General features: G+C 43.6%; 2 protein-coding genes across 4 annotated transcripts in view; both read right to left on the bottom strand.

Annotated features, from left to right (window-relative positions):
* The window catches only part of arhgap46a (Rho GTPase activating protein 46a), a 32,958-nt gene extending 29,792 nt beyond the window's left edge, over positions 1-3,166 (bottom strand). For both annotated transcript variants that reach the window (XM_083971758.1, XM_083971759.1), the window contains exon 1: positions 3,011-3,166. In XM_083971758.1, the coding sequence (XP_083827884.1) occupies positions 3,011-3,024 (14 nt within the window). In that variant the 5' untranslated portion in view covers positions 3,025-3,166. The remainder of the gene's footprint in view (positions 1-3,010) is intronic.
* Positions 3,167-5,314: 2,148 nt separating this feature from the next.
* Positions 5,315-14,956, bottom strand: sulf2a (sulfatase 2a; the record flags this gene model as incomplete). 2 transcript variants are annotated; one of them, XM_083972336.1, is made up of 20 exons in its annotated part: positions 5,315-5,364; positions 5,758-5,811; positions 6,303-6,336; positions 6,428-6,536; positions 6,724-6,866; positions 7,056-7,222; positions 7,449-7,508; positions 7,603-7,697; positions 7,806-7,902; positions 8,018-8,300; positions 8,740-8,947; positions 9,716-9,845; positions 9,971-10,027; positions 10,340-10,468; positions 10,594-10,769; positions 11,077-11,227; positions 12,817-12,986; positions 13,464-13,615; positions 13,762-14,001; positions 14,758-14,956. In XM_083972336.1, the coding sequence occupies 20 exons, from the start codon at positions 14,954-14,956 to the stop codon at positions 5,334-5,336; spliced, it is 2,685 nt and encodes an 894-aa protein (XP_083828462.1). In that variant the 3' UTR covers positions 5,315-5,333. The 2 variants fall into 2 exon arrangements, with proteins under 2 accessions (XP_083828462.1, XP_083828463.1); XM_083972337.1 differs by having other exon boundaries at positions 8,018-8,276.
* Positions 14,957-15,340: the final 384 nt, after the last annotated feature.

The raw sequence follows: 15,340 nt of genomic DNA, 5'->3' as shown, positions 1-15,340 counted from the left end.
AGGCCTGACCAAACAGAAGTGCCTGTCCTTCCTAAAAATCCACCCCTTGCCCATAGATGAAGAGCATGTGGTGACTTTTTCGGGTGAGAAAAGACTGTGGACGAGAAGGAACATGTGCAGGAGAGGGATCAGGGTGTTTACCACATACAGGCCGGCCTTTCTGTCCAGTGCACCAGCTGTCAAAGTGGAAACAAAGGGGCACTTGTCCAAACAACAAAAATGAATGAGCCTATTAGGATCAAATTGTGCTTAATAACCCTCAAAGTTCATTGTCCAAACTTTGTTTTGTCATATCACTCCAGTCTCCAGGTCATACATGTTATATAAATGAAGACATGGTCTTTTCAAAATAAACCCCAGTATTCCTACTCTGCCATCTGTGTGTTACTAAAACAACATTTTTCATTATTATCTGACCCTCTTGCCAACCACCAGTAGCAGTTAGTAACTTCATTTTGAGTTTTACCAGCACATCCCTCCCAATCCTCCCCTGCTGACATGACAAACGAGGCCAGTCTAATCCCAAAGCAGAGTTACTGGGTGTTTTGGGGGTGGGGTGGGGGTCAGCGGCTGACTTAGGAGCCACACAGGAATAACATGTCCGGATTGTCCTCCAGAGGAAGTGAAGGTGCAGACGGCAGGCTCTCCAGGATTAGAAACGCAGAGAAGCCTGGTGAAGATGTTAACGCTGGGTCTATGCAGGCCCAAGGGGAGTAGTCGGGGGGATTATAGTCCAAGGGGTCTCTGTTATTATAATGAAAATATTAATCCCTACACATTGTTCCTCTGCAGAGTTAGAGGTTGTACTAGAAAGAGACAAATATGATGGTGTATGGTGAGGCTAAATCTTTTCATTTCTTGGCAGCATGTCAATACATTTCATTCTGATTGTTTCAATGTTCGGTTTCTGCATGTAATTTCCGTAGTTTGGGTGTAGAGCCCATTTAAATTTTACACTGTGACAGCACATTACAATTAAAAAGAGTTGCTCAAGTCTTTCGAGGCAGATGACTCATTCATCCTTACAGAATATCCCTCCTTGTGCCATCATACAAGTTATTATCCTCTGTAATACCAGTGAATGATGATCAGCACTCTTACGCATCAGGTTCAGCCTATTTGGGAGCTAGGAAATTAAACCAGCTATTAATCCCCTACGGAGGGAAGGTTCAAAATGTCAGTGAGTGAACGCACAGGTAGATAGAGAGGTGTAGGGGCAAATCACCTTAACCTCATTACAGTGTCATTGCAGCAATCAGATGAAAAGTGTGTGCTAAGAGCACTGATCCACAGGGATTACAGTACAGATAACAGGAACCAAGGCGATGAGGGCTGGAATGGGTGATTTGAAGTTGTACATCTAAAATGAACTCACCAATCACAGTCAATATAATATTAACACGTCACAATCCATAACATAACACTGTCACTGGAGCACAGGCTTCAAAATCACTTCCTCTCATAAGGCAAACAAACAGGTCTATTGTCACTTCCTCTGTAGGATGGACATCCTGCCTTGTCTTGTCAAAAGACATAATTTTGATTCATCTCACGGGAGGGATGCATGGTTTGCTCTCTTTTGTCTGTATATTGTTGTGAGCGAGCAGGAAAAACAGTGAGACAAGATCCTATTATAGTGTCAGTTTCACACACGCACACTGTCAAGCCCAAATGAGCAACAGACAAGTTTAATAAGGCAGAAATACCAAATCGACCACTGTCTTGTCCCACCATGCTGCCTGTGATGTTAACGGGGTAGACGCTACAGACAAAGATATAGTTCTGGACACATAGAGATGTTCACATGTCTGTAGAAAACAAGATATAGATAAACACCATATCATGCAAATTTTCCCAGCACTCATCAGATGAGCGCTGGCTGGGCAGGAGACAGTGTAACGACCGCACCCAGGATGTCAGGTTGGCATGGTGTGCCAAAAGCTCCAGGCTATAGAAATGACATCTGACTGGGCAGCTTTTTAGCCAGACAGTGTGTGCATGTCACAGCATTCAACAAGAGGTCCAAACACAGGAGGGAGAATACTAAAACATCAAAGACCCTCATAACTTCAACTTCAACCATTAAGCCATCAAGTCCTAACTATAAAAAGTCACAACATTGAAAAGCTTCCATCTGAAATACATGTTATCAAAACAGTTGATAGATTTTTTTTGAAGAAGCCAAAGGAGCTTATCCTTTACATCTCAGTAGCTTTAAATAAACTGTGTGGACTAAAGCAAACCATCTGTCTCAGGCGAGCGATGAAAGCTAAACAAAGTTTTAATGCACATGTGCACAGTCAAAGCAGATGCTGAAGAAATGCAGCATGTGCAGATCAAACCAGTAGCTAACAAGCCCCAGTTACCTTCCACCAGTAAAACTGGAAGAAACAAATAGGTTGTGGAACAATTTGCCTTCCGCTTTGGTTATAGGCATAGGTTATAGGTCTTTTAACCACAGCACAGACCTAAACAACTTGTGGACCAGTTTAGGGGGGGCGAAATCACAAGATGAGACTAGTAGTGATAAAAAAAAAAACATGGAGAGTAGACTTCAGCTGAATTAACTCTAGGCTACTATGAACAGCAAATGAGAGCAAAACTTCACTTAAAATTTCTCGCATTGTTTTCCTAACTTTTTTTACGTTAATAAACTACAAATCAGCAAACAGTTTCGAACTTCCCAACGGCAATGGAACGTAAATAAAACGGTTAACTGCCATTTGAATTTCAGCTTTTTAAAAAACCGTTTCAATGTTGGCGTATCACTTCAACGTAGTATTTAACTTTCACACAGCTTGCTTGTATTTAAAATGTAAAACTACTACCAAAGATACTTTAACAATATTACACTGAGCCGTTTTTGCCTGCCCGCAGGAAACTGGCGGTGGGGTGAAAGCGAGGCAATAACCGTCCCTGGCTAGTGTGGCTACCTCAGCTTTTAAAAAACTTTCTCCGAGTTAAATTTTTTCATCGGTTTGAAATGAAAGCGGGAGTTAACTTGACTTACCTTGTCCCGGCCATCTTTTTTCACATTGTAAACGAGGCGTAAACGAAGGGAAAACGGTGTTTTAAGCCAGTGTCTGAGTTGAGGTTATAGTTTTCTGAGCACGGAGCTGTTCCAGTAGTGAGCAGCACGGGACGGGACGGTCCTCCGGCGGCGGTGGTGAATCCGATATGGAGTCTCCGCCTCTGCACGTGAGTCATAGGTTGGTATGGGGGTCACCCAGTCTGCACCCCCCGCCTCACCTCACCGCCACCCCTCCCCTTTATCCCCCGCGACTAAGCTGGCTGGGAAGTGGAAGCCAAACCGTAAGCAAAAACATTCAAACAAAGTTGGCTCAACAAAGTGGAGTGTCAACATAATAAAACTTGTATCAGAAGAAGAGACGTTGCTTGTAGCTACCGCTTCGGGCTTTAACGGAACATGACGGCGTCTGCCAACTTTTCTCATGGTCGCATAATACATTCAGGGAATTATCAGTATTTCTGACAACTGAAGAAATAGTTGTCACTACTATTACTATACTATAAAGTATAGTCTTTATACTGTTTATTTGTCACAATTACTATGCAAAGGCAGCTAAGAAAGGTTTACCGGAGGTCTGGTAAGATGTGCTATTCAAGTATTTAGCAGATTTTTTAAGCCGCCGCTGCTTTTGGAAAGTGGTTGCTAAGTGTCGCCTAGCAACGGGCGCTAAGTGTCGTTATGACGGCTACAGTAAAATTTGAATATCAGTTGTGATAATGTGCTCATTTTTGCAACGTATTCTCATTTGACCCAGTCGCAGAGCTGGAGACTATCACTTCTACTGTGATAACTCTCTGTCTTTCCACTGCTGTAGCTGTAGTGAGCTGTGAGTAACCTTGTTTACTCTCGTGGACAAGCGGACAGAGACACCTGCTGGACAGGAACACATTAAACCAACATTCACTGTCAGACTAAAAGGTCATGTTTATGGTCAAACAACACTTTATTCACAATTACTATCAGCACTCAGGTCTATGGAAATATTTGCTAAAAAGAAAAAAAAGACAGAAAAAACAAAGAACAAAAAAAAAAAAACCCAAAGCAGCTAACAAAGGCAGGTAGCTAAACTTCACATCAATAAGTATTACACTGTTGTGTTTCTCCTCTGGCACAGAGTAAAATGTCCATTAAATGTACACGGCGCTTCTCTTCACAGTGAACCCTCTAAGTGCTTTTCCGATGTAAATAAGGAAACGACAAACATACAAATTGAGGGAAATTAAATTTCTCAAGCTACATTTCTCCCTATAAGTTCATTTTGTCAACTCATATCATACATTGAGGTCTGCCTCTTCAGTATTATAAAAAATATTGTAAACATTTATATTAATTGCACAACATACATTCAAATACATACTGTACTGTACAGCAAGATTTTATTTCTGTATTGTTATCCTGTAGCACCATGTATAGCAAGCTGAACAAACTTTTTTTGATACTTCTACAGCGTGGTACTGACAATACAAAGGAAAAAAATGGCATTTACTAATGACATACCCTGCCAGTGGTCAAATATTCAGGAGATTTGGATTGTACTGCTGTGAGACAGTGGTTAGTGTAGGGCCGGTGGTCCGAGGTGTAGTTGACATGGTATGGGCTTGAATCAAGGCAGTCAAACTGTAATCACCGTTTCTCACAGCTTTGAGGAGGGTGATGCTTCATGAAGGACATTCATCAGTGTTAAGATCAACTATTATACAAAAGATTATGGCCAAGAGTTTGTTACCATCGGTTTAAAAGTCCACACCACTTCTATGCGCAGACGAAATTGTGCCAAGAAAGAAAATGTCTTGTGAATCCGAGCACTAACGATTTAGCGTGTGCCACAGAGCAGTCATGAGGCCATGACATCGTTGCGTAGCAGCAGAGTTGTCACGTAACTCGTGTTTCCACGACATGAAAGAAAGCTGATTAAAGCTGATATATATTATCTACAAGCAGAACTGTTGGAGTGGATGGCTTGTGGATACCAAACTGTTCCACCTGATTCACAGCATCTTGTTGAGGTTAACGGTCCTGACAGCTCAGGGTAACAGGATGTAAATGAGTATGAAAAGTGTGCGAAGGTACAACTGACGATTGTAGAGTCTTTAAGCTTCCTCTCAGTCTCAGCATCTCCTCTGTCTGGGCGAGGGCTACAAAAGTGCAGCTCTCTCAAAAATTAAAACCCAGGTTAGAAAAGAGTATTATCTCAGGTTATGGTCCATCGAAGTGTAGTCAAGGTCCTTGGGTTTGCCTGCACTCCCCCTTCTCCTTTCTTCGCCGGAGGAGGCCGATGTGGTTGGTTGTGGAATGCAGGTGGTTAACCAACCCACCCTTCCCAAATCTGCCCTCTGTGCAAGGGAAACAAAAACGTGAGTTAAATGTGCCACTTGGGGCATTCACTGGAAACCATGGCTCCAGTTGTGGTCTGTTCCTACTAACACTGCGAGGAAGAGTAAGAAATGACAATAACAGGACTGGGAACACAACTAATGAGACAATTTTACATCTGCATTGCTTCATTGAATTTGACTTGATAGGGTGAATGAAAAAAAAGATGGTGCAGCTTTGCAATGCAGGTAAATGAGAGACAGTTACTGTAATTAGAGGAGTACAGAACTACAGTGAAGAGGAGAAAGGGGGCATGCTGCTGGGTCATCTGACCAAGCTAAAAAAAAAAAAAATCTGGAAAGAGATAGAAGTTGGCTGACTACAAACGAGCAGATGGGTTATGACAAACTCACAGCGATTTGGAGGAAGGCTTCTTCACTTTTGGCCTCTTTCGACGATGAACTGGCCTGAAGCATGCACAGCACGTAAAGACGCGCAGGGCAAATGCATGGAGACAGACACACAGGTATATACACACAAAACACACACACACACACCCACACACACAGTTGCACACACACATGCATGCGCGCACACCCGCATACACCCACACACGCACAGCAGAGACAAGCAATTAGGCTTCATTACAAAAAGGGAACAGCAGAAGCTGAAAAGTAAGGCTTGCATTTTGGCCCTCTTTGGCTTCTGCTTCTGCATGCTGAAAAGGCTTTGATCACAACATTAAGGAACCATGGCAGTTTGAAGAGGTTCAATTTCAGCACAGCATCACTGTATTTCATTTCCTTGACTCCCCAGATGACTCATAATGAGCAAAAAACATAACCAAAGACTCGCTCGGGAGGCTGTAACCTCTCAGAATTCATATTGTAACACAAGTTCCTTCTGCAGTGTTTGTTAAAGTAATAAGCTGAGCTACGAGAGGAAGGAAAATAAATACCTGTATTCACTGTAGTAGTTTCGCTCCTTTCCTCCTGAAAGGAAGTGGAGGTAACATTAGTCTCAGGCTGAAATTACCGGAGACACTGTAATCCATCATGTTTTCCTTAGTGGCTTTTAACTCACCCTTCTCCGGGCTGCATTGCTTATGTCCTTTGCAGCCTCTTAACTCCATGAGCTGTTGATGCATTGCATTCAGAGCGTTGCGGTCGAGGGTGCTGACAGCATTTATCAGCTGGAGGAATAGTAAGGACACAATGTCAACAAGGTCTTTGGAAAGTCTGGAAAACTTTGGAAAAATCTGTGTCCCCTGTGGTCACAGGAATGCGCTATCAATCATGTTGTGAGATTATCTTGTAGTTATTATTTGTAAGTTATTTTTGTAGCCGCCATTATGTGTGTGTCTGTACAAATGACGATACCTGGTATGGGTCAGTGTTGAGGTCAAAATACTCCAGGAAACCGGTGGCAAATTCACAGAACAGGAAGTTGTGTGTGTCATTGATGGTCCTGAGGCACCAGTATGTGTTGTTGTTGGCACTGGTGCATGCACAGAATGGACCCACTGAGGGAGGGAGGAAGGGGGGAGCAGGTGAGGAAGGGAGGGTTAACAGTGGGAAAACAACGGATATTACACTAGTGTCCCAAAAATATGTTTGTTTTTTTTTATCATGGCTGCTCTGGGAACTATAAAAAAAAAGTTCCAACACAATATTGTTTAAAACATATGCCGCAGATACATGCTGTTCCTTACTTGTCCAGAAGGGGGCAGTCTGCCAGTGATGGTTGTCATGGGTGAAGCAGGTGAGACCAGGCATGCTGCAGGTGTCATTATTCTGGAGCCTTTTCAGGAATTTACGTAGTTTCTTTCTGCGCTTCTGCTCCTTCTGAATCCACTGACTTTTCTGCTTGGACGGCATCCTGGTGAGAGCAAATAACATTTAATAAGGACATAAGACATAAGGACGTTTATTCATAACGAAATTATGTTGGCACTCAAAAATAACAGACACACACATAACAATTCATCACCAAATAACATTATTACACATAATGTATTAAAAAGAAGGGTAAAAAAGTGTCAAATACAGTGAGTCTGCAAGAGGAAAATGAACAGTGACAGTCATTCACACATGTTAATTTTTACCTCAGTGAGTGCATGCGTCCTGCGTTTAGCTTGAAAACTTCTTTATTCTTTAGGAGATAACTGGAAACACAAAAGACACAAGTCACATTTATGATAGATATCACTCTGCTGCTGGTGATGGTGGTGGTGGTGTGGTCATGAAGAAAAATCTCACCTTGGAGTGTCGCACTGACATTCCTCTGGCCGCACCTTTTTCAGGTGACCTTTTACTTCACGCAGGTTCTTGATTTTGGTCTGCAGTGTTTCAATCTGAGTGCAACAGGAGCAAACACACAGTCACGCAAACCTCGTTATGCACCACGAACCACTAATCATCGTGAGAGATGCGGGGAATGAGGGAGAGAAATGTATTAGTACCTCATGCTCGATGTGTAGTTTGTGGTCTTTCCATGCTTGGAGGGACTTGTAGAGTCCTCCATCACACTTAACTGTGTCATTCATAAGGATGGAGCACCTGCAGGAAAAAAACAAGCATATTAGTCAGACTAAAAAAAAATCAACCATCTGCAGTCTAAACTATTTCCTGACAAGTTATTTCTCTCCTCTTTAAGCATACACATTACACACACCTGTAAGTGACTTTTAGAGCAGCAGGTGGTGTGAGTCTGTTACTGGTGGTGGGTTTGGCTGTGACCCCCATCCCACTGAACTCCTCATTATCCTCCTCATTCACCACTCCTCTCCTCTGGTCTCCGATCCAGCTGCTGTTCCTGGACGCCAGCGGCTGGTAGCCCTCCTCCAAGTCCACAGCGTACAAGTCTCCGTCCAGCTCAAACGATACGGAACGAGCCCACCGCTTCTTAGAGACACTCTTACTGGATTTCATCTCTGAATAAGATGAGACAGAGGAATCTGAATGAGATGGAAAAAGAGGGGTGTGTTTTTGATTCTGCAGATTAGGATATATGATGATGTGGACAAGAGAAGGCCACCACTGGACCAAGAAATACTGATGATATCAATAGACGTTTCATGCAACCGGTTTCACATTCCATGAATAATTTACAAGGTTTTGTATTTATTTATTTGCACGGCCGTGTGATTAAAGGCTCACTTGTCCGCTCTTTCCCACCACTTGATGGCAGCACAGACACATACAGTACATCTCATCTCATGAATACTTCAAAAGCTGGCTATTTTAGCTTGAGATTAATGGCCCTGTTTGGCAAGGCTTTGTAGGCTACAGCAAGGACATTTCAAAGTAAAGAACAAATGTCTTTCTGAGCAAAATCACATCTATTAATAACTTCCAGAACAATGGCACATGTGAGTGGCAGCAGGACCGACTCACTCTTCTTGGCGAACAGCCGCTTTCTCTTCAGGACTGATGCTTTGAAGCCTACATCACCACAGTCACAGCCGTCAGGGTTGGGTGTTAGAGACAGCTGGGAGGCACCGCTGGCCATCAGAGCCTGCATACGTGGGGCATAGAGACTAGCCATACCCTTGCACTTATACAGTCTCAGTTTGCCAGTCGGGTCCTCTACACACTGCCATTTCTGAAAATAAAGCAGAAGGAAATATGTCGATAACAGGTCTTCAGGCTATAGCACAGCACCAGTTTTGATGCACAAAAACCATTTGATTAAAAATGTCCTTCCTGGGGTTATTCGCAGTCACACTACTGTGCACTGCAGGCTTTTTATTCAGATTTCGGTAACACTTTATAATAAGTACACACTATTAAGCATTAGTTAAGCATGAATAAATACTGAATTCTTCATTTATAACGCATTAATACTCATTAGTATGTAGTTTATAAATACAATTACTGCTTTTTTTATCTTTGTATTTTCCTTTCTTTTAACTATTTATTTATAGGCTACTGTATGACGTAATATGTGGACTGTGTCTGCAATAAAGCTTTATAAATAAAAAATGATGAGTCAAAATTGTTTAACTGTGTTTACTAATGAGTATTTGTGTGTTATATAAATGATGAATTCAGTATTTAATGCTTAACTAATGCTTAATAGTGTGTACTTATTATAAAGTGTTACCCCAATTTCTTAGCAAATCAAATGGTTCTTTATCCACATAAGTACGGTACACTTATGCAAACACATGTCATACTCAGTGCACTTAATTTTGAAGGATTATAAAAAAGACTTTGATGTTAAATGGAGCCCTAAGAGCACAATGACTGTGTATTATTCTCAGGAAACTGTCAGGCAGATTGCAAATTATCACCCTGTGTGACCTACACTCCATGTTGTTCTCCTCATACTTTAATAACCTGTCTTTGTTGGCTCCTGCAGATTAGATACCTGTCCTGGCTGCTGGCAGGAGGTCTGGTACTCTGCTTTCTGGCACAGGTCCTTCACCCGCTGGTATTTTGGCAGGAAGTTCTCCTCCTGGGCCATTTCCTTCCCATCAGCTCTCTTGTGTGGAGGCTTCCTGAAAGAACAGGAAAACATGAAGTTTTGTTTTTCAGCCAGCCAAAGACGAGGAGCCTGGTGTCACCAGGAGACAATGTCTGGGATGTGAACATGTCCTGCAAGACATCGATCAAAGAAACATACCCTCTTTCCACAAGGAAAGAATCTCTCCATGTTTTTCCCTTCCTGCTCAACTGGAACCTGGAAATGAGCAAAAAGAAATTAAAAAAATCCTGTCAAACCACTCCGTGATATTTGCACTGAACATGCACACAGACCATTTTCAAATGCCACCCTTGTACACACTGAAAAGAAAGTGGTGTTACATGTTGGTATTTGGATTGTAGATATGATAAGGTTCAAAAAATATCACAGAGTGCAGAGATTCAGAAAAACTTTATGAAGTCCTGGTAAATTACATCTTGTCACGTCTGAACCTAATCTGCAATGCCATACCTCGATTTTCAATTCAACGCCAAGATAGCGAGCAGAATAACTGATGAGTGTGTTCACCTATTGACTGGCCTCTCTGTGTCCAGCAGCTTGAGGATGGACTTGCCATCCATTTCTGCAGGGATATCAACTCCGGCCATGTCCAGCATAGTCGGTGCCAAGTCGATGTTCAACACTACATGAGAATTACTGCAGGGAAGCAAGAATAAAATGATATTTTTGAATGTTATTTACCAGAAAGTGATACATATACATATACATATCTATGTATATATACATACAGAGATATAGATAGACAGACGGACAGTACTCACATGGCGCCATGCTCCACATTAGGTCCTCTTATATAGAAGGGAACACGAATATCAAACTCATATGGCATTGACTTGCCCTTGACCAGGCCAAACTGGCCAATATGGTAGCCGTGGTCTGAGGTGTAAATGAGGTAGGTGTTGTCCAGTTCCCCAGTCTCCATCAACATGTTGTACATCTACGGAGGATATAATTCATCAAACACTCACAGAGTGTAAAAAAAGTTACACGTCACGTTTGATAGCTCAAGTCTCCTGTGCCAGTTTCAAGGAAAAGGGGATTGAACAATTTACCAAGTGTGTCAGTGAATACATTACACAACCCCAGTCAGAACAAGCACAGATCTCTCAGGACCCGAGACTGTCAGATGAAATGTGAGCGCGTCTGGTGCATTTAAGTGCCTTTGTGTGTGTGTGTATGTATGTGTATGTGTGTGTGCACTTCTGTGTTTGACCATATGTCTGTCTGCCTGCAGGTCCACCTACCTTCTCCACACTGTCATCCACAGACAGCAGGGTCTGCATCCTCCTGCGCTGCAGCATGTTGGTGAACTGCATGTGGACGGGCTTCATGGGTCCTGTGTAGCGGAGGATCCAGTGCTTATCTTGATTAGGGGCATAGTTATAGCTGGGGGTTCTGAAAGCAGAGGAGGATAGAAACACTTCAAAATGAAAGACCAAAAAAAAAAAGCATTTATTTTTTGTGGCCTCTTTTCCATCACACACAGCAAAGCACATGATTCATTTCAGCACATGTCATATTTCACCATACAATTGCTTTCAGGTGATTATTTCTCATCTCTACATGTGTAGTTTCCCTATTCTATTGCTGTAAATTGGATTACGGAGAATGTGCCAGTGTGTGCACAGTTACATTATGCACTCACAGCAATCATATCTGCTCGCTTTTATCCTCCTCTTTCCAAAGTAGCCAGAAAACTGTTTATACAATGCTAAACTGCAGGTTACACACACCATGTAAAATGCAAAGCGCAGCAATCGATAGGCCCGTGTGCGCAGTGAGCACAGTTTGATCAATATTTAACTTCAAGCCATATGGAACTTTAATTATTTGAAAATAAACACTGCTAAATGGCTAATGGGATCCTAGAAGAAATATATTTAAGGTTTAAAGTGGATCGATTAGACTTTCTAGAAATGCTAATGTCTTGCACAGCCAGTGGGAGCTCTGATGTAGTGTGAGGATATGTCTGTAAGGTGCCAAGGTGAGAAGAAGGTTTATCACCGGAGGAGTGCCAGACTTTTACTGCCTCTCTCTCTCTCTCTTTCTCTTCATATGGTTGATAATGGCAGAGGGAGATGGAGTGAGAGGAGTAGCCAGCGCAGGCGCGTTCAGAATACATCACCCGAGGGATGGGCAAATTTATGGAGAAAGAGCAATTAAAAGTTTGTACAAAGACACTCGGGCTGAATTTTCTGAATATTCTGTGTATAAAGCCCGTGTGGCACAGGTTAATGATGCTGGAGGGATTAGATGAAGCAGGAGGAGAGTGTGTGAGGTTCTGGAGCGAGCGGGCAGAAACTGCTGTCTCATTACTGGCCTTGGATTTGTCTCTCGAGGCCAATAGCAGGTCTGCCATTAGCCAGAGGCAGGAGAGAGCCAGTCAGAGGCACGGACAGTGGGAAAGACAAAGCCTCATATGTTACATGCGTGTGTGTGTATAGTGTGTGCTCCTACATAATTACCTATGCATTAAACATACATTATTTATACCTCTTTGATCATGACTGACAAAATGGTACAAATTAGCAGAGCTCATTATGGTGGTAGCACTAATGTGAACAACACATGAGCCAAATAAACCAGAGTGAAACACTGGCTGTGGAGAGGGAGAGGGCGGAGAGGGCTCGGCTGCCAAAAGCGTACTGCAGGCACAGGAAGATAAGATCGAGCTGAGATTATGGAATTTGTGTCATTCTGGGTCAAATGAAAGGAAGCGTGAATGTGGATGACTCATATGAAAGCAAATAGCTGTGAATGTGAAAATGTAAAAATTTACCCTTTTGCCTGTCAGCTTTGTCCCACATAAAACCAAATTGGTTTACACCAAAGAGGCAAAGGCAGTTGTACTCAAATCCCCTTATTTGTGCATTTGTGAATTTATTACCACGTAACATCCCCAGACAATCCGACGCTCTCATCTCGGTGAATTACATCCATTTTATGTTTGTTTTTGCTCTTTGAAGCTCGCTAATTTTTCTTACATGTGCTGCGATGCGTTGGGGAAGGCGGAGCTGTACTGGGGCGCCGAGTCCTCCGGACCGTGCGGAGCGACGTGGCTCAGGACCATCATGACGGGACGGTGAGGGTACATCCTCTTGGACATACGGAAGTAGTTGATGCTGTCGTTGGTAATGATATCTGTCAGGTAGTCCTGTGGAGCGGGCAGACATTGTCCGTCAGGCACTGGATGAGTGACAGAGGAGACTAAAAGAGCAGACGTCAAGGCCTTGCTGTGCCGGGTCAGAGCCCGTCACTGACTTGTGTGTGTCCAAAAATAATCCCAAAATCTGCTAAATGAATAATGACCCGCAAAGGATTCATCATACTTCATTCCCTTAAATTCATATTTTCCTCTTAATCCCCTTACCTTGCTTTCAAATTAGAAAAAACAACATTATTTTTGATTCGCTTACATCAAGGGAAATATTCAGCTATGTCTTTTCTATTATAATGAAACTAAATGTCTTGTGCCTCACATTTAGAAGTCCCAAACTATCAAGTAATCTCAATTAAATGATAGTTAGTAAAATAATGCTTTTAAAATGAATATACAAGTAATATGCTTGGCTTTTACTGTCACTCAGTGAAGGTAGGTTTATCTCTCAGGGAGAGAGAAACGCATCAATACCTTTGAGTAGCTGCTGCTGTGTTTCTCTCGAACTCCGTTCCTGCAGAGGGTGTAGTTGTAGAAGCGTGAATTCTTCACCAGTGCTACCCATTCTTTCCAGCCAGGGGGCACATAGGAGCCATTGTACTCATTCAGATACTTTCCAAAAAAGGCTGAGTGAGGAACAGGCGAGCAGTATGTTAATGTTGTCCTCGAGCGACAGTAAATCTGTGAAACTCTCAACTTAAACTATGTGTGTGTGTGTGTGTGTGTGTGTGAGTGTGTGTGTAGTGACTCGGTTCAGACTTGAAGCGTTCACCTGTTCTGTAGCCAGAATTGTTGAGATGCACGGCGAAGGTGTGCGGCTCGTGGTGGGCTTGCCACGAGGGCGACGAGCAGTTCTCGTTGTTGGTGTAGGTGTGGTGGTTGTGCACGTACTTCCCGGTGAGGATGGAGGAGCGCGACGGGCAGCACATGGGCGTGGTGGAGAAGGCGTTGGAGAAATGCGTGCCGCCCTTCTCCATGATGTTCCGGGTTTTGTTCATGGCTTGCATCGAGCCTGGGAGAGAACAGCAAGAGAGAGAGAGAGAGGAGAGAGTGGGGTGGGGCATTGGGGTTGTATGAAGGGTGGAGGCGATTCAAAGGCCATGGATTTTAATGAAAGGGACACAGACGGATATAAAACAGTTAGAGAGGAAAACAGAAAAGGGCAAAGAGTGAAAAATATAAACATAGGGCATGAGGGGGTAAGAGCAAAAACCATTATGGACATGGCGATAGAAAAGGTGGGGGGGTAGTAAATGAGGGGATAAATCTTTTTGGTAAAGTGTAACCCATTTGGATTCCTGTGTACTAAAAGCTTTTCAGGCTGATGGTGATTGTTTGGGGAAACAGATGCTTGACCATAAATTCCTGCTTTTCAATGAGAGTCTTCTCACTAGCGATCACAGGAGGACAAAGGGTGTCACCGAGGCCATTATGCAGCCACTCCAGTCCAATACGCCGCTAAAGGACTTAAGCGGGTAGGGAGATGGCCAGCGTTTGGCACCCGCACAATGGAAGCCATAGGCCGCCCTCATTTCATGCCAGCAATGGAGGAGTTGGCAAAGGGAGCACATGACTTTGAGTGGACCAGTTGTTATGGTGCCAAGAGGCAGCATTAGGCTGACTTTCCCTTGCTGATGCTGTTGGATACACATGGAGAGAATATCCATACCCATGGGGCATGGACACAAAGCAAACAGAGAAAGGCAGATACACAAACACACAAACACACACAAACAGGAAAGGATTAATAGAGGAAACAGTCTTTTACCCAGTTCTATATCCTGATCGTCAGTCAGAATCAGGATGATGTTGGGCCGGATGTTGCGGGCGTGGCGATCCCTCTGGAGGCGAGACCTGAGGCGATACCCAGACAGGTAGCCGGAGCCCTGGGCCGCGGGGAGCATTCCCACCAGGAGGAGCAGGAGGAGAGGGAGAGGGAGAGGGGCGGAGAGCAGCCGCCCTGCCATCGCGCCACCCTGCAGTCACAGTCACCTCCTCGGCTCTTCGTTTCACACACGGGGAGTCTGCGGCTTCCTCACTCAACCTGAGAGTCAAGGCACAAAGAGAGACTGATGAAAATAAGACACGGTAAAAAATAGCAGATGCAATCCTTGCGCTGCCATTACAGGGTGCTCTTCCGTACAAATGCACCCGTTTGGGCTGATCTCAGCTCGTTAATCAATCATTAATGATGCATTAGAGTGGTGTCATTGGCTGGGTGTAATGATCTCTGGTGATGAGCACATGGCTGCCAGGCTGGGGCTAATGGGCCTGGGCCCAGGGCCAGCTCAGGCCTCTCCTCCCCCCTGAGAGGGCTGGGGTGGATGTAAGGAATGAGGTGGGGTGGGAGG

The sequence above is a fragment of the Trachurus trachurus genome (genome assembly GCF_905171665.1).
Source record: "Trachurus trachurus genome assembly, chromosome: 5".
NCBI lineage: Eukaryota > Metazoa > Chordata > Actinopteri > Carangiformes > Carangidae > Trachurus > Trachurus trachurus.
The sequence above is the reverse complement of the archived record's forward strand: the minus strand, read 5'-3'. Positions and strand labels throughout refer to the sequence as shown.